Source organism: Electrona antarctica, assembly GCF_951216825.1.
Source record: "Electrona antarctica genome assembly, chromosome: 7".
In the NCBI taxonomy this organism is placed as follows: Eukaryota; Metazoa; Chordata; class Actinopteri; order Myctophiformes; family Myctophidae; genus Electrona; species Electrona antarctica.
This window is the reverse complement of record NC_136812.1, coordinates 36,354,229-36,379,352: the sequence shown is the minus strand read 5'-3', so window position 1 is coordinate 36,379,352 and position 25,124 is coordinate 36,354,229. Positions and strand designations below refer to the sequence as shown.

The following is a 25,124-nucleotide window of genomic DNA, read 5'->3' as shown; positions in this document are numbered from 1 at the left end:
TGTAATGCTTAATTGGGTCGTCCACTCACAGTTAACAGCCCTTGTATTGAGTTTGTGCTTGAAATGTACTGTAATTCTGCAAACTGTTAATACATTTTTCAATCAATCAATCAAAGTCAGTACTATTGAATTAGTCAGTCAGTCAGTCAGTCAGTCAGTCAGTCAGTCAGTCAGTCAGTCAGTCAGTCAGTCAGTAAGTAGTGAATTAGTCAGTCAGTCAGTCAGTCGGGGCTCAGAGCTACAGTAGCAGGTGAGAGCATCCAAAGGTTTCATCTTCATCATCAGTGTGCTGATGTGCTTAGGAGTAATTAACACAGACGAGAGAGAGACGCAATCAAACTGCTGTGTTGTGGTTTTAACATAGAGTGTTGCAGTTTCAAGTTCATGCATTTTATTGCCAGGATATTATTGGTCAAGATCCTTCTCATGTGCACCCCCCCTCCCCTCTCTCTCTCAAACACAAACACACACACACACACACACACACACACACACACACAAATCCGTGCACTCGAATAGCTGGTCACACTGCAGACAAACAATATGAAATGCTCCTCAGAGGCTCATTTGAGAACAAGTCCTCTTGTCAAACACAATGACAGGCAGCACATCGCCAGCGTTCCCATAGAGAGTAGCCTACACGCGATTATCTCCACTACGCCCCTTTTCATTTATGGCCTAAGGCTGGGATTCTTCTTATTCCATGATATTCCCCAAGGCCATTTTCAAAGAGGGGTATGTTCTCCACAACAAGCTCTGACAACACAGCCACAAACTAATTCGGCCAAATTCCTCCCAGAAAGCTGGCTGACTGGCTGAGAGACAATATGTTAATGCGTCTGGCCAGTCGCAGGCAGGCAGTTTCAATCCATGCACAGTGGGAAAGCATCCATCCGACCCGGGATCACATACAGGCTACACACGCGCACGAGTATGAGGATGATGATCACGGGCAGCCACGGCACAGCAAAAGAAAAAAAATACCGAAAGCGCTATATTTTACCCACCTGTAATATCCTTGCTTACAGTAATGAAACAAGAGGCAGTCATCATCTCCCTTGAAGCCATGTCCATTCCTGTATCACCGCCCCTTTCCTTTCTTTCGCTTTCTCTCTCTCAACAACGAGCTGAACGGAGCGTGTCTCTCACATGCATTCAGCATTCCACTATAGCAACCGACTGCTGCTGATGCTGAACCCGCTTCCTGAAAGAAACCGTATGGATCTTGGCTCTGAGCGCCCGGAGCTGGTGAGGGGAGGGGTGGACGGGAGAGGAGAGGAGAGGAGAGGAGAGGAGAGGAGAGGAGAGGGGAGGAGAGGGGAGGGGAGGGGAGGGGAGGGGAGAGGAGAGGAGAGGAGAGGAGAGGGGAGGGGAGGGGAGGGGAGGGGAGGGGAGGGGAGAGGAGAGGAGAGGAGAGGAGAGGAGAGGAGAGGAGAGGAGAGGAGAGGAGAGGAAGATAAGGGAGAGGAGAGGAGAGGAGAGGAAGAGAAGGGAGAGGAGGGGAAGGAGCTCTTTGACGCCCCCCCAATAATGAGGAGGCAGTCTTTTACCTGTGACAGCGGGACGCATGCAAGCAAGTAATTAATAGCTAAGTGATGCGTGAAAAAAGTAAAGCTGGCTAATTTGGCGAGGATGAGGACAATATGCAGAGAAGGAGTCATGATGGCTAGTCGTTGAGCTGCAATTTCCTTCCAATTCTAGGTTTTCTGGCTCAAAGGAAATTAAATAGGCCTACACAGGGGATTTGTGTCTTCTCTGAAAACGAGAGACACAAACGTTGAGGCCGGGCTCATTATTTTTCATCTTATAAATAGGCCTATTGATTGATTGATTGATTGATTGATTGATTATTGATTAAGCCCCATGCCTATTAGGCTACCATATGGTGTAATTATGGTGAGAAACTAATCTCTCAATGGATAGCCTCGGAAACCCAGACGTTTTTATTTCCAGCTAGGGAGAAAAGGATGGATCATGGTAATCTATTGTCAATATGCTAATTGCGCCATTTAAGGCTTTTGGTATTTTTTAAGGATTGTGGCCACAGCTGATCATAATGAATGACACCAGTATAATTCAACGTGATAGGCTAGCTAGCCTATAGGAAACGTGCATGTGGGCCAGACTAGCAAGACAACAAATCACACGCAATCAGTAAAACACATATAGTATCACATGACTCACAGCAGAGCAAAAAAAGAGCACATGGAAAGCAGGTTAGTAAGACAGAGCAAGATTATCAGAGCATAACATGGAGCCTATATGCATGGACATTAGGCACAAGACAGAAAAGGTGCTCCTCTGAGCACAGGTCTCCACCAGGTCAGGTAGGTATAGGCTACTAGGACGGGCCTACTGTAGGTTATTGTATTGTGGCCTCCTGGTGGCTCTATAATAGGCCAATGTGAAAAGGGTGCTATTTGTTCTTATAGCCTTTGGACGTTCAAATTCATGATTTGAGGCTTTTGCAAAAATCCACTTGCTGGTGGTGCTATAACAGGCCAATGTGAAAATGGTGGGATTTATTCCTTGGCCAATATAGTGGGAATGTGCGTGATTTCACGTAAATTTCATGCTGCGTTCATGATTTAAATACTTTGGAAGCCAATCTTAGCCAATCAGGATGGAATATGGAAAATCTGAAAATGTAACATAATTGCACGCTGTGTTTATGATGTAAGGCATTTTGTTCAAAACGGAACAATCCTGCATACCTTGGACTGCATGCCTATAATTCCGACTTCCCATTACTCTGACTACGTGGCTTGGTGTGCGGTTAGGGTTAGGATAGGGTTAGTAATGAGGCGAGTCGGACTAACGGGCGGCCGGACAAGTGCCATATTACCATCTTAGTCAATCAGGATTGAATAATGGAAAATCGGACAGATCCGACTGTAGAGATAGTGTGTACCGATTTGCGTGATGTGTGGATAAAATGTAGGAGTCATGTGTTCTGCCACATGGTGGCACTATAATGAGCCCTTCTGGAAAATTTGGGGCAGAGATTCGGAATTGGCATCCAGGGAGGCGTTATTATGGATCCCACTGCAGCTCTAGGCAAATCCCCAGGCACGGACTGGCACAGAAAATCGGCCCTGACATTTGTGGTCTTTCCCGGCCCAAAGACGGCTTAAAGATGCCACAGTGCCACTATGTCTTTTCTTATTAATTATTTTTATGGCTCAGCCTCGGCCCCATGACTGCCCAGCCCTTTTGGCATCTGCCAGAATTGCCAGACCGTCCAATCCGGGCGTGCAAACCATGTATTATTTTTGCCTCGACCAGCGACGGCTCCAGAAAATTGTGACTGGGGGTGCTATAGGGGGGGGGCTGGCTATTTAGAGGGGGGGCTAATGAATCTTGGTTTTCATAGAAGTCAGTCAATTGGGCTTGTTTTGAGGGGGGGGGGGGGCTTAGGGGGGGCTACGCCTCCACCAGAGGGGGCTAAAGCCCCCCCTTGCCGTCCCTGGAGCCGTCCCTGGCCTCGGCCCTACACTGTAAAAATCATGCCCACGACTTTTAAATTATTTTGTAGGTAAATCACTCAATTGACCTTATGCGGACCACGACCATCTTGCCATTAAGTTAATGGCAGGGTGGCAACTAGTTGCAATTTGACTGACAGCCCATACATCCAAACAGAAAAGTCTTATCTGTATTAAACAACATCAAACTCCCCAACATTGCAGCTGTACGAAAAGCTTGAATTATCCTCTTTCTATCTGCAAACTGTAAACATGTTATGAGCTACTTTCTTTCAAGAAATTCCTTGCAGGTGATTATTTTTCTAAGTGTTGGAGTTTGGAAGTGCTTGTTGGATATCACTCAACGGCCCTGCGTACCACCTGTTTTCAATTTGCACATAAACGCACATAATGCAGGAGGCTTGCTTTGCTGAAATCGAGCGCTTCCAAACTGACGCTTTTCGTACAGCTGCAATGTTGGTGAGCTTAACATGGTTTAATACAATCAGATAGGACTTTTCTGTTTGGATATATAGTCCACCACATATATAGTCCGGTTTTATGTTAGAAATGTATGGGTCCCCATCCCCAGCATGTAGAAACTGCCGGATGCTAACTTGCATATGTTGAGCAATTTTCATAATTGGCTTAATATGTGACCATACCATTAACAACCTATAGAAGGCAAAAAAGTAAAAATTTCATCATGCTTTATGTAGCATGTGACCTGTCAATCTAGGGGGTTTTCATGATGCTGAATCCATTCCAAGCATTAGTTTTGCACAAAAAACACTCCTTTGGCTAAAACGGCCATAGCCGTCATCACAAATGTGATGATGTCAGCACATTTGGGCAAGTGGCTATGGCCGTTTTAGCCCAATGTGCGTGAGTGAGACAGAGAGAGAGCTTGCATGCATGTGTGTGTTAGTAAGGGAGGGAGAGAGAGAGCTTGCATGCGTGTGTGCGACTGTGCGTGAGTGAGTGTACACCAATCGTTCTAAAATCAAACGCAATTCCCTTGGTCTTTCTGGTGATTCTTTAAATCATTCTATTCTAACACAAGTGCAGCAGTCAGTGTCATTTCCATCCTGAATCAACCCCATAATGACAGTGTCAGCAAACGTGATGGTAAAACCGCCGCATGGGGTATTGCTTCTGCAGTCATGTCCATATCGAGCTGTGAAATAACACTCCCTTGGAGGCCCCGGTGTATAGGTGGTAATCGGTGGAGATGATGTTGAGCCATAAATGACTTCACCCACCTAATGATATTACTATTTATGCAGCTTTTCCCATTATGGTGATGAGAAATTGACAAAGAGAGCACAAGGGTAATGCTTGGATGTGTCAAGATGTTGATAAATGTCTAGCATAGTGTTTCCCAAACATTTTCATGTTAAGGACCTCCAAATGGATATGGCCACAGACCTGAAGAGATTTTGTGCCAGGGACCCCCATAGAAGCTTAAGGCAATGAGATCAGCTATTTTACTCCAGAATAGGAACACTAAGCTTCATGCAGTTTGCACAATTTAGGCATTTAGCAGACGCTCCTATAATCCAGAGCGTCTACAGTTAGCAAGGACAACGCTCTTCCACCTAAATTGCAGAGGCGGGTTAGGATAGAAACAGTTTAGTGTCAGTCGGCGGAGATGACAGCGCCAGTGTACAGGGAGAAAATACGGGCCCCAAGTACAGATCTCTGGGGGACAGTACAGTAGGAGGAGAACCACGTTAGTGCCGTCCCAGTGATGCCTGTAGGTCAGCACAGTAGTTTACATACATTACATTACATACATACATTCCCGCAGAACATGCCACTAATCCCATCTCCAGCTGATGGGTTTAGTCAGTCTGTGCGGGGGTTGGTCTTTCTCAAGGCCGCGATAACGTCTTTATCTGTTATGATTACTGGTGGATCATCATTATTAAGATGTTGAATCTTCTGGTTACGTTTTCTAGGGGGCTGGTTACATTACGTTACCTGAGCGGATAGGGAGGCTGTCTGTTAATCAGAAGGTCACAGCATGTTGAAATGCCTCTGAGCAAGACACTAACAACTCCTCACCGAGCCATGTGAGCAATGCAGAAAAGTAATTTCCCCTTCCCTGTGGATGATACAATACTATCCCTTTCATTGCCAAAAGTCTGAGGTATCATATACCTAGCGTAGAAGATGAACCTCTTAAACCGTATATACTTTATAGACCGGGGTCCCCAGGGGTCTATCCTTGGCCGCCTCATTTTCTCTGTCTAGTCTAATCTCTTCAATGAAAATTGCCAATTTACAATTTACAATTAGCATTTAGGCATTTAGCAGACGCTCTTATCCAGATCGAGCGACTTACAATAAACAAGGTAATTAATCACATAAATAGAATGCATAGAAAACAGTTTAATGCCTCAATAAAGTAGGATACCAGATAAGCAATGAATCAAAAGTCTGTCAAACTCTAAACAACCTGCTATCTAAATAACATTCTGGACATCGAAATGATAAGATACCAGGCAAACATGAACATGAAATAGCATGCTATCTCACATTCTTGATGCCATCTCTAAATCACATTTCTGTGGTCGAGAAAAAACAGATCTAAGAAGCAAAAGACATAAGTGAGTGACCACTGAGGGTTAATTGTTTTCTGCTTGTTTCCTGTTATGTGGTCAGGTTCAGTGGTGCAAAAGTGAAGTAAAAGTATTAATACTGCAATGTAAACATACTCTGGAATTCAAAATGTACAAAAGTATTGGCGTCAAAATGAAGTGGTTACTGTATATTTTGTAATACAAATAATACATAATAATCAAAATCTACAAAGTAATTAGTAACTAAAGTTTTCAAATAATTGTAGTGGAGAAAAAAGTACAATATTTGCCTCTGAGATGTAATGGCGTAGAAGTAAAGTACAGAAAATTGGAAAGTAAAAAATACCTTAAAACTGTACTTAAGTATAGTACTTGAGTAAATGTACTTTACTGGTGGTGTCTCTGCCAGTGAACTGGACAGGGGAGGAAGGAAGTGATCCCACCAAGATGGCCATCTCATACTGCAGGGATGACTCTGATAGAGTCCAAGTTCCTTCACTGTCTGACGCTTCAAAATGACAGAACGTCCAGCCATAAGAACGCTCCCAGGTGGTGGTGGGTGGATAGGCAATTTCTCATAAACTATTTATTTTTGTGTTTGTGACAGAGAAACGTGTGCATCTTTCCTTGGAATATTCAACCCTTGATAAAGAAAATGAGCATCATTCTCATCTCCAGGCTAGTGGGTGAGTTTACAATTTAGGTTTTTAGCAGACTGATCAGGGTTTCTCAAAGTGGATGCAACTGTTTTTTGGAGCAACACCCTAGGCTGCTGCTGTGACACCAGTCCAGTGGTGTAAAGGAATAATTTGATAATATTTGGAATTTTCCAACATCACTTAAATTATTTTATATTACGTTTAGTGTGAAATGTATGCTTTCAAATGTGCATTTTCAGTTCAATGTGGTCAACATCATCATCTTATAACAAATACATGTAGTAAACAATACTAATGATACAAATAAGTATAGTAGAGTAGAGCTAGTAGTTCCATGCTGTCTTTTATTACAGTATAGTTGCTGATGACTGACTGAATTCAGACCTGGTTTGGCATTTGCTTAAACACTAAACTTAGTTCAGTGTGTTTTATTTTACCCCAAGCCTTAAGTTTCAGTTCACACGAGAAGTGCTGAATCAAAACTGAAGCCATTTTATCTAATTTGCAGATAGCAAACTGCTATCCAGGGAAATCTTATTTTTGTATTATTACCCTGCAGTGTGCAATTTTGAAAAGCGCTGGTTTAAAAAATGTCTCTAACAGCCAGAACTACTGGAAAGTAGAGTTCTGTTGTATACTTTATGATAAAGTATACTGTCCAGTTGTGGAAGAAGTACTCAGATTGATTTTTTTTAACTTAAGTAAAAGTAAAAGACCTAAATTAAAAAATGGATGTAAAACCATCAAAATAGTTTTTCCAATGGTTTTCAATTTGCCAAAATCTTAGCAAAATAGCAGATCTACAAGCTCACAATACGTCACGATGCAAAGCGTTGTGAGCTTGTAGATTGACTAGCCAATGTCTGAAATGGGGCTTAATTGGTTAATGTATGTTTGTGTTAATAATCTAAAAGGAAAGGAAGGGAAGTTTGCACACTGTAGGTCAGAATTCATCTTTATTGGCAGATTTACTAAAAAAACAAATGGGTGAATTTTTTCCCCAAGAAAACAAAGAAAGGGGAAAGGAGGGGGGAGGGGCACACTTGTAGGCTCTCTCTTAGTGCCTGAGATAATAAATATTACAGTGCGTGAGCGCACGCACGCACGCACGCACACACACACACACACACACAGCACTAGTGCATTTACTGTATATTTTCTACTACAGTGTGCAAACTTCCCTTCCTTTCCTCCAATGTATGTATTGTTGTTCAGCACTTTTTTTGGGGGATGTCCGTGCTTCCTTGATGGAGCAGAAGATTATTGAACACTCAAGTAAATTGAAAGTATACCTCAAAATTGTACTTAACCCATTAAAACCAGGACAGCATCTGTGTCATTTTAGATTTTAGCATTGCCTATTCAAAAATTGCAGATGTATATATCTGCCATTTTATTTTTATTTTTTACAATTTTTTGTGTCTGAACTAATGATATAATAATTAAAATGTGATACTAAATATTAGAAGGCATTTGTAGAACTTAAGACAAGTAAATCTACTTAGTTACCACTGGAGCTGTCAGACAGGAAGTAGATCACACATGTTTACATTCCTGCTTAGACCCACAGGACAGACAGCCATCTCAAGTCTCATCAAAACACTGAATGACTTCCTCTGACGCAGTGCATGGCAGTGCTGTCACTCTGTGTGTGTGTGTGTGTGTGTGTGTGTGTGTGTGTGTGTGTGTGTGTGTGTGTGAATAGTTCAATGTAAAAAAACAGGTGTTTTATGAGTTTGGTGGAAATAGGGGGGTTTGTGTTGAATGCTTGCGTGTTCTTTAATATTGCAGGTCTAACAGCATTTGTTATCCAAGTTGCTACATCTAAAGGTAGTATTGCACACACACACGCACGCACGTACAAACATGCACGCACGCACGCACAAACACGCACGCACGCGCACATGCACACGCGCACACACACACACACACACACACACACACACACACACACACACACACACACACACACACACACACACACACACACACACACACACACACACACACACACACACACACACACACACACACACACACACAGAATACAGGGTTAGATGGTTAAATGCTAATGCTAAGACTAATAGATTTACAGTAGTTGATTGTGAAAACAATTTATTAGAATTTGTTTGTGTGAATTCATTGATATATATAAAAGAAAACTATTAGATTAACCTCAATGAGCAAGATTAAGTTGGTTATTGGTTCTAACTGTGTTTTCGGTTAATTTTCCCCTATAAGTGGTTAATGAGTTCCCTTCTGTTGCAGAGTCTCCCAAGGCCATTCTATCAGTATGGCCTCCAGGGACGACCGTTTATGTGGGCGAGTCCGTGTTCCTTCAGTGCAGAGTGGAGCGGGGGGGCACCGCCGCCTGGACATACCGCTGGTCCCGAAAACAACCCCACACCACTCTGACCACGGGCCGAGGCCTCTTGGTCTCCGGTGACAGCCTCTCCATCACAGGGGTGAGCAGGGAGGACAGCGGGCCGTACTGGTGCCAGGCGGAGACGGAGCGCAACAACGTGACTGTGCTGGTGCAGAGCGACCCGGCCCACATGGCTGTGTCAGGTGAGCCAACACCAGGGGTTTAGTAACTACAGTGTATAGTACTTTAGTAAGTAAGTACAGTACATTAATCGAGTACTGTACTTACTGTAAGTACAATTGTTTGGTACTTTGCTTGAGTATCTCCTTTTTCCATATTTTATACTCCACTACCACTACATCTCAGAGACAATTAAATGTTACTATTTACTACACTATAATTATTTGAAAACTGTAGTAGTTACTGTGCAGAATATTTCTACTTTGTGGTAGCCTATTGATTCTTTAAGTGAAAACTCTGAGTACGCTGGAAAATACATCATTTCCACCTCTCTGCAGTGGTGTCATGTTTCGTGGAGGTGCACAGTAAGCTACAGTAGTACCGTGCAAGGTTGGACAAGGTTACTCCTACAAGAATGGGTTTGATTGATTGATTGATTGATTGATTGATTAACGCCTTTCTCCAAAGAACATTTACCCATACATTCACACACTGATGGCACAGGAAATCATGCCGACACCAACCTGCTCATCAGGAGGCAGTTAGGGGTTCAGTTCAGTGTCGTGCTCAAGGACACTTCAGCCAGGAGGAGCTGGGGATCGAACCGGAAACCTTCAGATTTCAAGATGGCTGCCTCTCTCTCTGTCTCTGTCTCTCTCTCTCTCTCTCAGATCTGGCCCATTCCATGCTTACAGTGACTCCCAGTAGCAGACAGTTCTACAGAGGGGACCGTTTCACAGTGCAATGTCCCACGTCTGAGTCTAACAACTCCACAGGCTGGGTACTCCAACAACTGACCAAGGACTTTGGACTGAGAACCGCTGACTTCCAGAATGGATCGTGTTCGCCACTGGAGGGCGCCGTTATCCCGAAGACCAGGGAGACATGCATCTTCTCCAGTGTGTACAGTGGGAATGGTGGGCTGTACTGGTGTGAGAGGGCCGGGGTCCGCAGCAATGCGGTCAATATCTCAGTAAGCTGTGAGCCTCCTGGATGCTTAATCTACTGTTTTATCTAAATCTTGTTTCATTTCAAGGACTCCCATTTTGATATGCGTTTGGTCACGGCCCCCATTTGGTACAGTTTAATGTTTTCTTTGCTCTGGGAATATGTTTTATTTATATGCATAGCACTTTTCAAAAACACGTGTTATATCTGAAAATACACCTTGGTATAAACATGACCAAACTGGGTAATGATTATTTATCGTTTGATTAACTTATCGATTACATTATCTGATTAGTTCGATTAACTGTTGTACCCCCCAATGATCCTTTTCCAACAGATGGAAGCATCATTCTTGAGAGCCCCGTCCACGCTGTCTCAGAGGGAGACGTGGTGGTCCTGTCCTGCATTTACTGGAATAAGAGCCGCAGTGAGACCACCTTCTTCAGAAACGGAGTGGAAGTTGTCACTCTGAGCTCCTACAAGACAGACAAAGTCATAAAGATGACTATTGACAATGTGACGAGCGCGCACCAAGGCTTTTACAAATGTGCGTCCCGGGATCGAAAGATGGAGAGTTCAGAAAGCTGGCTGGCTGTGAGAAGTAAGAATGGATAGTTGGTGGGAGCTGCTGACTAATAAGATACCATAAGAATTCATTATGGATTGCCGAAAATGAGCCATTGATATGATATGAGTTTTCCGCCCTCATCTTAGGTAACTCAACATCGACAGATGGGTCGACAGATGCAGCTGGTGATGGTAAAGTGATATCAAAGAGTTTTCAGAGCATGTTCCAAAAGATGTCTTAGATGTAAAATGCTGTCAGTGTAATCAGCGGATGTAATATGGGACAGTTTCCCCCTTGTATGAAAGGCAATCTGTTTCTGAAATATGTCTTGTCATCATACATGGTTTTCTTGTAGTTTTGTATAGTTGGCTAATAATGTTCATATTTAAAAGATCAGTAGGCCTACCTGGTGTTTACATAATAAGTTATCAATGGTGTCGTATTAACCTCAGCATACAAAACATGACGAAAAATAATAGGAATAGTAAAGTCTTAACCTGTTAAAACTGGGAAAGCATCTTTGTCATTTTAGAACGATCCTATCGGTGGGGCAGATTGTTTAATGCTGCGATGGCTGAGGGAGGGGTGAAAACTCCTACTAAAGCGGACCTTTTTCCACGCTAAGGTTCTGTATCTTTGTCCTGATGGCATCAGGTTGAAAAAGCGATACAGGGGATGATCAGTGTCATTTGATATTGAAAGTACTAACCGTGTGATGGCCTTATTGTTCATATCAAGTGTGGGTGTGGGAATTTCCCACGATCTGATGATCTTGGAAGCAATAGGCATAATACTGAAAAGTTTGTTTCTGTAGGCATGGACAGTATGTTGTAGAAACATGCAACAGAACAGGTTGAATAATGTAGACATACTGCAACGTGATTTGTCTTCCTTGTCCAGGTGTGTGGAAATGGGCCTCCCTCACGTGTTTTATTGTGCTACTCCTGCTCCTCATTCCACTGACTATCTGGCTTGTTTATCGCTACAGGTTAGTTCCACTCTCTATGATATACTTTGGTTTACCTATTCTACAAAATTCATAATTCGTTTTTATTAGTCACTGATTTATACAGGTAAGCTGTGAAATGTTGCTGGGACTTTGTGCCACGTAATATGTGCTGCATAATATTTTAAATTAAAACAAAATGAAAAGGCAACTGACACACCTACACGGAGCCCGCCAGAAGCGTAGAAAGCGTAGATTAACTTTGTCTGGCAGCCCACCAACAGCGTAGCCTACATTTTCTAGGCTTTATATTCTTTAATCCATGTTTTGATCGGATCGCATCGATAGCTGTCTCTCGTTAGCATCCCAGTGTAAAGTGTGACAGTGGACGCGGCCATTTTGAAGATGCGTGCGTATCCACAGTTTGCACTCTATGTGCAAGTGGTGAAAGTGTGGTGAAAACAAGGTTTTTCAACGGCCGACAGCAGGCGCTGTGATACTCGCGGTCGTTTTTTTCTGCACCGAGCGAGAGAACAACAACCGGTCAAGACACCACACACAGCAATACGTCATCGTAACACCCGGTTACGGATATTTGGCTCTTCAAAATATGGGTTGAAAGGGGAAAAACCTTGGCAATGCGCGATAAATAGATTAATTAATCCTGGCGGTCAAACGGCTAAGAGACAGCTGTCTCCTCTGTGTCTCCTGTGTCTTCTGTGTGTCACAAGCTCGCAATTCATTTCCAATGGGAGTCACGTGGTTTGACGAGACAACCTTGTTCCATGGGGGGAAGGAGGGCAGAAGACAGCCAGGGAGCAAGCTTGTCTCGTAAAACCACGTGACTCCCATTGGAAATGAATTGCAAGCTTGCGACACACAGGAGACATCGAGGAGACAGCTGTCAGGCGCCTAAGGTGTGTCAGGCGCCTTAGACAGGTATGTAGAGCAGAGGGTCAACAACAGGGCAAGAGCAACAGGGTCAATCAAATGTGCAAGTCTCACGTATACATAGCATGATTGAGCAGCATTTCCTAGCTTAACCACATGAACCTATTCTGGTTCATGGGTGAACATTCGAGGAAATAGCAGATCTACAAGCTCACTGGTATGTGAATTGTGATAGATCTGCTATGTTCTGCAAAGAGATTTGGTGCAGCGGGCATTGGGAAGTAGTTAAGTGCATTGAGATCACTGAATGCATGTTATTCTGCTGGGCCAAAGGTACCAAATGAGCTGCACTCGTGGCTGTTGTCCGAGCACCAAGGAAGGAGCAGCGATGGCTCTGCCCAAGACCAAGCAAGATGTGTCCGAAGTGCAGTGGGATCTGTCCTGGATGGAGATGTCAAACCTGCTAGATAAACATTATATCCTGGGAGCAGTGGTGGAAAGTAACTAAGTACTGGAGTATTTCCAATATTCAGTACTTTTACTTCTACTCCACTACATCTCAGAGGCAAATATTATACTTTTACTCTACTACAATCAGTTGACAAATGTAGTTACTAGTTACTTTAGATTTTGATTATTATTACAAAACACACATTAACCACTTCAGCTCTGTATACATTTTGGGCATTTGAAAATAACCCATCGCTAGTCGTGACACAATTTACAATTTAGCAGACGCTAAAACATTGTAATACATCACATACATAAAAAGTAGTTATCATGAATCATACCTAAGCTAAGAGCGTAACAGGGAATATTTATATAATGGAACTATGCATGTATACTTGTCTTTATAGTCTACATAAAAATGCTATAAGTCTACATAAAAAGTCAGGGCTAGGGCAAGTGCTACGGGCCATGATGGAGTCTGAAGAGGTGGGTTTTCAGACTACGGCGGAAGGTTGGGAGTGAGGCTGCAGTTCTGATTGTAATGGAAAGTGCATTCCATAGTTTTGGAGCCAGAAGGGAGAGGAGTTTGGGACACACACACACACACACACACACACACACACACACACACACACACACACTTCACAAGTGTAATTAATGTACGTACGTTATATTTGTTATTTTCCATATTTTCCATTTGTATATTATCTTTGGTGAGAACCACATATAAGCCCTCCATGGGTTTCTTTTCTCACTTGCACATATTTCTCTTTTATTGATACTGTTTTTATTGTGCAAATAAACTAAACAGTGGAGCGTTGTCCCAGCGTTTTCCGTGAAGGTACTTCCATGCAGCTTCCCTGCGTTGGCTGATCTGAGTGAGCGGGAGGGTTTGTAGGGTTCGATCAGACTTGCAAGATATGGGGGAGCCATACCTTTGGTTGCTTTGAATGCCAGCATCAGAATTTTGTATTCTGTGCGGGCAGCGACCGGGAACCAATGGAGGGAGCGGAGAAGGGGGGAGACATGTGAGAATTTTGGCTGGTTGAAGACCAAGCGAGCTGTGGCATGACACATTGTGAGCTTGTGCATAATCTGTTTTCAAAAGATTTTTATTTTATACATTTATACATCGATTACTTTTCCGTTGTTTTAACATTTTTTTCAACCCAAAATAATTATTACGTGATTTTTTATAATAATCTAAATGTGAGCTGAACTGTGCTGTGCTGTGCTGTGCTGTGCTGTGCTGTGCTGTGCTGTGCTGTCATCCCTGCCTGTTTGGATTAAAGATCTTTGAAGTAGGCCTACATTGACTTATCGTAACGTCATATCACATCTTCAGTATGATTTCACTCACGGTCCATGTTGAGTCATGGCTTTTCAAGTTCAAGTTTATTTGAGAACATCATTGCAGAGTATTGGACTCGAGACTCGATGACTCGACTCGAGTCCGACTCGAGTCATTGATTTGACGACTTGCAACTCGACTTGGACTTAAGGGTAAAAACTTGAGACTCGACTTGACTTGGAAGACAATGACTCCAGACTCGACTCGACTTGAGACAAGCTGACTCGGACACCACCATCAAGTGTCACTGTTGTGCAGCCTAACACACAGAGGCCAGGGAGGAGAGCTTGTACAGTACAGTACAGTACAGTACAGTACAGTACAGTACAGTACAGTACAGTACAGTACAGTACAGTACAGTACTCGACTCGACAATTTTGTGACTCGACCCGACTTGACTTGACATAACCTTGTGACTCGACCCGACTTGACTCGACAACCTTGTGACTCGACCCGACTTGACATAACCTTGTGACTCGACTTGACTTGACTTGCCCACAACAGAAAAACTTGAGACTTGCTTGAGACTTGGACCAAATGACTTGCTACTCGACTCGGACTCGGATCGGAGGGACTCGTGCAATTGTCTGCATCATTGCATAACAGTATGAATTATGATGTTTCTTACAAGAGGGACAAGAGACACAAGAGGACCGCTCTATTAAAAAACAACCAAAAAAAAACTAATACAAATACAACACTAAAAAAGTTTCTATTACTTCTGATAAAGTTTGTATGCTCTTGGGAGGAACGACATCTGGTGCCTTTTTGTGTGACTCACAGGTTGTGTGAGTGTCCTACTGTCCTCCCATTCCGTAGTGAGTAGCGACTTGTATGTGTAGCCAGGCCCTGGATCATTGGACCTTAGAGTGGCCTCCTCTCTTCTCGCCTCCAGAGGGGGGAAGGAGTTAGTTGGTATCCCAATGATGCGGCAGCACCTTCTCTGCAGACATTCCAGTTCCTGTATCAAGTGTTTTGGGAGGCCAGCCCAGACAGGTGAAGCATATTTCAGTCTGATAAAGGTCACATATACCTGGGTCAACACATCTGGGGGGAGCTGTTTGGCCACACTCAGATAATGAACCCTTGGCTGAGCCTTCTTCAGCATGAAGAAGGCTGGGAGGTGGTTTCCCAAACCACCTCCCAGTATTCAGATGAGTCTCTTTGTAAAAACAAATCATGTGATAAATAAGAGCACCTGATATATTTTGCACTGCAGTAGGTTAGGCTGTAGTTTGAGCGAGCTACAGTCAGATCAGCATTATGACTGGGAGAGTAATATTCTGTAAAGTTTAATGGTGACGAAGAAGATCTAAACTGTTTTGACACCTGAGGCTTAGCTGCCGGGAGAGGCTGAAATCAATAGAGCTCTGGGAGACAAACCTTACCAGCGCCTCGGGTTAGGAAAGAAAATGATCACAGAAATGGAAGAGGATCTTGGTGAGTCTTTCAAGATGGATTATGATATACTATAATAATATACTAGTACAGTATAGTAGAATTGTTGAAGTTTTCAAATTTCCAAGATATTTGTGGAATTAAGGTACAGTCAAAAGCTTTACAATAATAAAGATGCTTTGTGAAGACACACTTTTACTGCATGAACCCTATTATGGGGTGACATTTTTGGGAAAATATTAGATCTACAAGCTCACAATGCACTGTGTAGCAATAAATATCTGTGCCGAAAGAGCACTAGTGGTAAAATAAGTATTGGGTTTAGCATTCAGGGCTGATCATTTTCCCATTTCTGTAGATACGCCTGCTGTAGACTAGACACACACCAAAACCATGCCTTTTAACTTGACTTAGGTTATACTGAATCAATTATGGAAAATATCATTTCTGTATAAGCTTTTTCCAGTAGGCTAAATTAGGACAGAAACTAAATGGACAAGATAAGTAAAACATAAACAAACATTAAAGACCATAGACTTGGCTACCACATGTAATTTCGGTAAGCCATGCGTTGGAGGGGCTAGCTAGCACACCTCAAAGAAATTAAAGAAAGATGTAAATAAAATAAAAGTAGTACAGGGGTTATAAACGGCTTGTCAAGCTGTGTACCTGTTTGCTGAAAGTCTGTTCTTCTCTTATCCACTTGATTCCACTGACAGTAGAGTACACTCAGCTCGGGACTTCTCCCTGGAAATAAAAACGTCTGGGTTTCCGAGGCTAGTCCCGCACCGGATAGTGTAGGACACACCAGAGATTTATACTGCAGCACAAAGCATATAATAGTATAGTTTAGGTCATCTATCTAATACCACAAGTAGAAAATGAAATCATGAGCCATTTATCACGACCCAAGATTCTGGGATAAGTAGTGGGAATTTTATCATGTTCATAATGAACTCTCCACAACTTTTTCCTCATTATAAAGTTCTGGGAGGTTAGAGGCTGCGTATCTCTATAGGGATGCTTGCAAGAACAGTCTTTCAGGGATAATGTTAAAGGTTTTAAATTAATAACCTTCTAGGGCACTGCCAGACACGCATGGCACACTTTGGCACACAGAACCCTTCCTACTTCCACACCCCTTCCCTACTTCCTTCACAGGTGTTCCTGATTATACTAATGAAGGATCTGTTCTATTCTGTTCAAACAGAGTCAGGGTGCTGCTATTGTTGTGCATGTTGGCTCACTGGAAGCACTCTGCTACACCAGTGCAGCAGGCCTCAATAGGCCTATCTCACAGCCCGTTTTTCACGCCCACTTCCGGTAAATAGTGGTGACTTTAACATGGGCATTTACACGTTTTTTTCTCCGGAGAATCTAAGTACATTTTCTAATGTAAAAATGTGACAGACCAATATTATTACAAAGCAAACAAGATGGTAAATCAGGTCGAGCAGATAGAACAAACCTTACCTTGAGAAAACAAAAGTTGTAGACTTCTTAAATAACCTCTGTTAACATGTAGCGTCTATGGAGTGACGTCACGCTATCACCACTAACCCCGAAAGGGGGCGTATTTAGGGGGGCGGGGAAATTCTGTAAGATAGGCTTATTGTCCTTAGAGTGGGTTCCACATGGGTGTGTAAATCTGAGAGTGTATAGAGCACCGAAGTCCTGACGTCACTGCCCTCTACTGTCAGTAGAGGGCGTCAGTCCACAGGTTCATGTACTTTTTATTTGCATTGTAATCTCCATAGGGGGATTTTAGATCGCCTCATATAAGAACTGTGTTTGAAAAATAAACCGATCACCCTTTTCCCTTTTCACTCATATGGATATGAAGCATCAACTGAAGGTGGAAATGTACAAATATACTCAAAGAGTAACAAAATAAGCGTTAGAAACGAGTCCAACAACCCAGAGACTACATTTCCGGGTACACGGGTGGCTGCATCTGCCCGTCGCACAACAGAAACTGAATGTCAATTACGTTTATTTTTATTTTTATTTTATTGATATTTAATGTTTCGTGGTTAGTACGAGTCGAGTCACCACCAGCTGAGCTTGCGTCAACGAGGAATCTCAGGAACGCAATGTGTTGACAGCTGGGCGTGACGTATATTAGCAGCGACATTGCCTTCATATGTAGTTTCAAGGCTTTTGCGGCCACATTAATTCAATTTTCTCCAGAAACTGGCTGTATCAAATATGAATGGAAATCATTAACGACGCACAGCCACTCCCCTGACAGAAAGGCCGGGGTGGTCGGTTTATTTTTCAAACACAGTTCTTATATGAAGCGACCTAAACTATGGAGATTTCAATGCAAATAAAAAAATACATGAACCTGTGTGTTGGTGCCCTCTACTGAAAGTGACGTCAGACTTCGGTTCCATTTGTACACTTAAGCAATATTAAACGAGAGGGTGTGGTTTAACGTGATTATTGCCACGACGGTGATGCGGTCAGGAACAAGACGTAGTCGAGTTCCGCAAGCATCACTGAAGTGGCAATAATCACGTTAAACCACACCTTCGAGTGTAATATTGCAATTATACAACAGTTACGAAAATCTGTCATTAAAAAAACATTATTTTTTTAATGACAGATGTAGTCACTACGACCACAAATGTCCCAAGAAACTAGCTAGCCTAGCCACCGAGTTTGCTAGCGCTCTGGGAAAACAGAGCAGCTGAATTCTTTGTTTTGATTAGGTGGTGAATGGTGCTGGTTTAATCCACGGCTAGAAGGCTGTTTCAACCAATCAGATTGCTTCCTCGAAACAACCTGTGGTATAATCTGAGTTATATGGGTCCTTGAAATGAAAAGGTTTGAGATCCACTAAATGGAACAGAGCCTTAGTATCATCGGTAACACCTTTGAAGGATGTACTGTAGAGTGTAGAAAGAGTTACTCCTAGCCTATTCCTGACCTCCAGGAATGAGGATATTTTGATTATCGAAGGCCATTCCTTACTGCTGTTATGGTAAGTCTAGTCTAGGAGGTAAAACATTCTCATGAATCTAAAACAAATATGACATAAGGTCAAGGAGTGAAGTCTGTTGAAATCTATTAACAAAGGGGTCATTCACAGATGATTACACAGAGCATTTATTTATATAACAACTGCCTTGGCTTTTAAGTCTAAGATTATATACAGTGTAAACATATTTGTTGACGTTTATTGATCCCATTTTAAATGAATGGCATTCTTCAGGAATCACCCTGACTGAGACACTTTGCTACATAGAAATCACACCCTTGTAAAGTGAGGAGCGCTTTTATCATACATCATCATACATCATCTCATTCCGGCCAATCAGAATTTGTCCTCTCCTTCATAAATGGTAAATGGTGCATTTATCTAGTGCCTTTATCCAAGGTGCTTTACATAGATTGTGCATTACATCACCCATTCACACACACATTCATACACCGATTGCAGCGGAAGCCATGCAAGGTACCAACCAGCACATCGGGAGCAATTTGGGGTTCAGTGTCTTGCCCAAGGACACTTCGACATGTAGACAGGAGGAGCCGGGATTCGAACCGCCGACCCATGGATCATTGGACGACCTGCTCTACCTCTTGAGCCACAGTCGCCCCTCATCTTCAATGTTTGTGTTTACACAATGTTTGTGTTTGAACAAACACTCAAAGATGGATGGCCATTCGTTGTCAATGGCATTCAATGTTTGTCTTAAGACAATGTTTGTGTTTACACAAATTTACCCTCAAAGCTGGACATAGGAGCTAGGGGCTGCCCCTCAAAAACGACTGCAGTAGTCTTCCCTGAGAAGATTTTAGAGATGTTATTGCGACTGCAGGTCGCCGTTAGCTATGAAATCTTCCATTTCCCGTCAGACAGTCAGTTAGTCATCGGCAGCCGGCGAAAACTATAGTTCTCAACAGGCCTGAAAATTAAGGCCCGGCCCTACCTGGGCCCTCATCAAACCCTGTACACTCAAGACACTGCCCCCGCTGCCAACCTCCATATATGGAGCTGACCTGACATTCCATATGATCTGACCTCATTAAACCCTGTACTCTCCATATATGGACAGCACAGAATTCATTCCATAATTGATCTGACCCCCCATGCCAAAGCGCCATGTCCGTCTCCATATATGATGATCACAACACTGACCTCATCAAACCCTGGATACTAGATAGCCATACATGGAGAAGACTGGATCATCACCTATGTTGATCTGACTCCATCAAACCCTTAGATCTCCATATATGCATGGAGCTGACCTGTTCTGACATTCCAAATGTTGATCCTCCCCACCCGTCCTTCCTTTTCGATGTCTCCCTTTTCGACTGATACTGTACCTGTCCATTCACTCTAGACGGGCCCGTCCCAAAGTCATTAGGGCTCGGCAGCTGGCGAAAACTATTTCTCAACACTTACTCTCTTACTCACACATTTTACGCCCTACCCGGCCCGAAATCCTAAAAAAAAGGTCCATATACTGTATGGGCATTCCCAGACCTGTTGTTTCAGCGAGAAGCGACCTTGCCCTAAAGGGCGAGGTATACGTTATTTGTTATATACACACACACACACACACACACACACACACACACACACACACACACACACACACACACACACACACACACACACACACACACACACACACACACACACATTCACATTCACACTCACACTCACACTCACACACACACACACACACACACACACACACACACACACACACACACACACAGTGTATACCTAAATAGTGTGTACATGTTTTATATGTGTTTTATATGTCTTGTTTTAACAAACACTTACCTTTCACCTTTTTTATTTTGTGGAATGTATTTATGTATTCATTTTGTCTTATACAGAGACAAAAGAGAGCATCACTCTGTCCGAGGTTAGGATCATTCTGATCGGTGGGATATGGTCTGGAAAGAGCTCATCAGGAAACACCATACTGGGAAGAGAGCGGTTTGAGTGTGGCCGTACCAGAGCCTCCCAGTCCGAGCTGAGACACGAGATGGTGGATGGGAGGGTGCTCAGCGTGCTCGACACCCCGGGATGGAGCACCTCCCTCTCGTTTACCGAGATCCCAGAGGAGGACAAGCAGAAGTTCAAGCTCCACGTGTCCAGGTGTCTGCCCGGCCCGCACGCTTTCCTCATCGTTATTCCTATCGACGCGCCGTTCACCAAGGCACAGAGGAAAACCCTAGAAGAGCACATGAAACTCCTGGGTGAGAGGGTTTGGGCGAACACCTTAGTGCTGTTCACTCGTGGGGACTCCCTCGAGGGCATGAGCATAGAGAGGCACCTGGAGAGTGGGGGGGAGGAGTTGTTTTGGTTAGTGGAGGAATGCAGACACAGGTACCATGTCTTCAACAACAAGGACAAAGGTGACATGTTGCAGGTCACCTCACTAATGGGGATGATAGATGAGATGGTGTGTTACAACGGTGGTTACTATGAGGTAGACGAGCCTCTCTTTCAGATGATTGAAATCAAGCAACGGGAAGCAGCCCAAAAAGCAGCAAGGAGATGTCAGAGGGCCCAGGAGCAGAGTTTACAGATTCCAGGTATGATGTACAACAGTCAAAATAGATGTAGGCCTTGAGGCCTTGAGGATTATAGGCGTAATTCAGACCTAATTCATTGTCTCAACAATTTAATTCTTACGGTATGCTCCCGACACCCAGATTACCCAGATTAAAATGTTCCCGACACCCAGAACAGACGATCTACAAGCTCAGTTTCTAGATCATTTTCGCGTGCTATTTTCAGCGGTGGACACCATCATACAATACGATGAAGTGCAAATCGGGCTTAAAAGTGTCATCTCGTCACAAATCTTTGGCCTGAACCAGGCATTCGTTACTGGCCCCAACAATACACATTCAACTTTTATTTTCATTCCTATAATTCTGCATTCTTATATCACTACGTTTTGTCTAATTTGCCAACAGAGGCCCCGAGTCGACTTCCAGAGCTCAGACTGGTTCTGCTGGGAAGCCGACGTGTCGGGAAGACGTCCGTAGGAAACACCATCCTGGGAATCAATGAGCAGAACGACGAGATGAGCACGAACCTCTCGGTGGTCCGCCAGGGTTTCGTCAACCAAACCGCTGTGATCTTGGTGGACACACCGGGCTGGTGGAAAGACTTTTCTGTCCACGACACCCCTGGACTGATCAAACAGGCAGTCACAAGCAGCTTGTTCAAGTGTCGCCCCGGGCCCCACGCCTTCCTGCTGGTGATCGATGCGGACGCGTCGTTTGACAGTAAGCACAGGGAGGTGACGCTTGGACACCTGGAGCTGCTTGGTGAGCACATGTGGAGATACACCTTGGTGGTTTTCACCAGAGGGGACTGGCTGGGAGCCAAGAGCATAGAAGAGCACATCGAGGGAGGTGGAGGAGACCTGCAGGCTGTGGTGGACAAATGTGGCAACAGATACCACGTCCTTGACAACACGAATACACATGATGGCACCCAGGTCATAGATTTGCTGGAGAAAATCCACGGAATGCTTGCTATGAATGGCAACAACCCTTTTGTTCCAGATAAGATCATCTATCTGAGCATGGAGGATAAAAGAAAGGCAATGGAGGAAGGGGTGAAACTGCGGGAGGCTAAAGTCAGTACAGAAAGAGAGATTCGCAAAAGTAAGGTTTAGAATTACTTTTCAAATGTTACTTTAGTAGTGTAAAAATAATTTGAAAATATATGAGCTTTTAAAGGAAAACTTCACCCTTTTCAACTTAATGTCCATCTATGATGGTCAATAGAGATGATGTTTATTCTGGTTCCGTGTCTCAGAGGTGGCCTGTGGTAAGCTTGAAATTCCCAACAAAGATAATCGGCAGGTAACTCTTTGAGCTGTCCACATTCATCATCTGAGACACAGTGAACAGACAGAAAAGGTACCACTGTGCACCTTTAAGTGTTCCTTAAATATAATTTGAATTGAAACATAGAAATACCTGTATGTAACATCTCACTGTTTGGTTTCAAGTAGCTACAGCATGCACGTTTTTCAGTATATAATGGCCTAATGTTCTTGTCTTCTCAGGACCCAGAAATGAGCTACAGGATATCAGGGTAGTGATGCTAGGCCCGAAAACAGCAGGAAAGAGTGCAACAGGAAACATCCTCCTGGGCAGGTGTGTCTTTGCCACACACAAAACCGAGCGCTGCCAGGACAAGACGTCACTAGTTGGCGGCCAACTCATAACTGTGATCGACACCCCTGGCTGGTGTAATGATCCTTCACTGGGCACTCAAGACATGGATAGAGAAATCGTCCAAGGTGTGTCTCTCAATCCTCTAGGAGTCCACGCTGTTCTGCTGGTCGTTTCCATGGACGTGACGTTCACAGAGGTTCATCGGAGGGCTGTGGAGGATCACATGGGCCTGTTCGATGACAGTGTCTGGATTCACACGCTGTTGCTGTTCACCTACGGAGACATGCTGGCGGATGTACCAGTGGAGGAGTACATAGAGAGGGAGGGCTCCTCCCTGCACTGGGTGGTAGAGAAGTGTCAGAACCAGTACCACGTCATTGACAACACGAAAACGACAGACGAGGCCCAGGTGACCAGGCTGTTTGAGCTGATAGAGGAGATGGTGACAGTGAATGACAGCCGGCCGTTCAAGCCTGACATGAACGATGTCCACCAGAGGCTTGAGGAGAAGTTTAGAAGGAAAGAGGTGAAGAGACAGGAAGAGACGAAGGAATGTCTGGAGCTGAAGTACAAGAAGAAGGAGCTGGAGCTGGTGGTAGGGTTCAGGCGAACGCTCGTCAATCTGCAAAGCGAGATCAGTGGAGGAGAAACCCTGCCCACTTCTCCGATGAGGGGAGGAGAGAAGCCCACTAATCGGAAAATGTCCACAATCGGAGGAGGAGGACCAAGGCGGAAAATGTCCAGTGAGTATAGCATAGTGGGGGTGGTTTTTCATTATGAATAAACGTAAATTCAACTGTTTTTGAATCATTCATGTTGATGATCTGTTTGCAGTTGTTGACATGGCCAAAGCAATTGGTGGAAAGAAAAAAGAAGACGGCATCGAGAAGAGAATTGCTGAGGAAATTGAAACTTTGGACAAAGAGATGCAAAGGCTCAATACTAGTAAGTAATACCTAATTTATGTGCTGTGACATCTTGTAGATCAGCTACAGTATTTTCAGTGTAGACTGTCAGACGACGAATTCTAACTCGGGCTTAAGAACACGTGTTAGTTTGTAGTATTCATGACCATGACCATGACACAAAATACTTTACTGTGTCTGTGTGCCTTGGTTTATTTACAGTAATTGAAGGCTGCAGTGGATGTCAGGACACACCAAAGCCAGCCGTCCTACAGCAGCGCCGACTGTCAGCCATTGGACTGCTGCCACCCGCAGCCGACCCACAGCAGCGTAAAATGTCGACAGCCATTGGACCGCCGCCACCCGCACCCAGCACAAAGGAGCGTCGATTATCGACACTCATTGGACTGCTGCCACCTCAAGACAAATCAAACCGTAGACCTAGTCTTTTGACTGAAGAAGTTGCAGCAATGTAAAAAAGTCAAATGTGATAGTTTGCCTACAGCAGTGGTTCCCAACCGGTGTGCAGAGCCAGAGGGCAGAGGCACACTGGTGTGACCTGTGAGACAAGTCCAGGTGTGCCTTGGGATTTTGTGTCAAACTCATATTATTCTGCAATGTACAACTATACAAATGGTTCTGAATTATCTTTTAATTTACTATATCGGTACGTTGTGCATCATTTACCAATACAGTCTAGAGGGGAATTATATACCCCAAAATGTCAACCTGTTGTACCTATTTTTATTTCTGCCTATTTCTGCCTTTTGACATGCCCATTAGTGTGTCTTAACACTGGCCAACTCACTAATGAGTACAATTAGTACTTTATTGATGGTACCAGACACATAACAATAACATTACATAAATAACAAACAACATAACAATACATTAGTGTTAGCACAAATAAGAGGGAGGAAAGGGAACAGAAGTATGAGATGCTATAAAAGTTCTGTAAAACCAGACACACATTTACAGTGCTTTCTCACTAAACGTTTAATTCACAATGTTACCATTTAAGCTGATTTTAAACCAATGTACATTTAACTTGCACTCAACAATATTCAAGAGCATTACAAATGTATAAGTCTACATAGCCAACTACAAATCAATATTTTCCCATTGCAATATAAGTTAGCTTAATTGCTACAATAAACAAATGCAACTACTCTGTCCATTGTGTTTATTACCATTACCACAGAAATATAGACAAGCTTACTGCTTACAGCTATACAAACTCTTCTTCC

At 43.5% G+C, this 25,124-nt stretch overlaps 3 protein-coding genes across 3 annotated transcripts in view; 2 read left to right on the top strand and 1 right to left on the bottom strand.

The window, feature by feature from the left end:
* The window catches only part of LOC306926939 (capping protein, Arp2/3 and myosin-I linker protein 3-like), a gene marked incomplete at its 5' end in the record, with an annotated part of 52,298 nt that extends 51,230 nt beyond the window's left edge, over positions 1–1,068 (bottom strand). The window contains one exon of the mRNA XM_079506456.1: positions 1,008–1,068. Coding sequence (XP_079362582.1) covers positions 1,008–1,068 — 61 coding nt within the window. The remainder of the gene's footprint in view (positions 1–1,007) is intronic.
* A 5,541-nt stretch (positions 1,069–6,609) lies between these two features.
* LOC306926581 (pregnancy-specific beta-1-glycoprotein 4) lies at positions 6,610–13,314 on the top strand. The gene is made up of 8 exons (XM_079505933.1): positions 6,610–6,735; positions 8,500–8,538; positions 8,977–9,276; positions 9,925–10,233; positions 10,539–10,802; positions 10,916–10,960; positions 11,670–11,757; positions 12,940–13,314. Exons 1-8 carry the CDS (start codon positions 6,705–6,707, stop codon positions 13,112–13,114), a joined length of 1,251 nt encoding a protein of 416 aa, XP_079362059.1. The 5' UTR covers positions 6,610–6,704; the 3' UTR covers positions 13,115–13,314.
* Positions 13,315–15,831: 2,517 nt separating this feature from the next.
* On the top strand, positions 15,832–23,925 carry LOC306926223 (GTPase IMAP family member 8-like; the record flags this gene model as incomplete). The annotated part of the gene is made up of 5 exons (XM_079505486.1): positions 15,832–15,847; positions 20,663–21,367; positions 21,755–22,453; positions 22,861–23,715; positions 23,807–23,925. 5 exons carry the CDS (start codon positions 15,832–15,834, stop codon positions 23,923–23,925), a joined length of 2,394 nt encoding a protein of 797 aa, XP_079361612.1.
* Positions 23,926–25,124: the final 1,199 nt, after the last annotated feature.

Excerpts from the sequence above, each read along its gene's own strand:
- LOC306926581 (XM_079505933.1), top strand. The coding sequence starts at position 6,705 with ATGAGCATCATTCTCATCTCCAGGCTAGTGG. Across the intron at positions 6,736-8,499 it reads TCTCATCTCCAGGCTAGTGG|GTCTAACAGCATTTGTTATC; the intron begins GTGAGTTTACAA and ends TTAATATTGCAG. Across the intron at positions 11,758-12,939 it reads TGGCTTGTTTATCGCTACAG|GTACCAAATGAGCTGCACTC; the intron begins GTTAGTTCCACT and ends GCTGGGCCAAAG.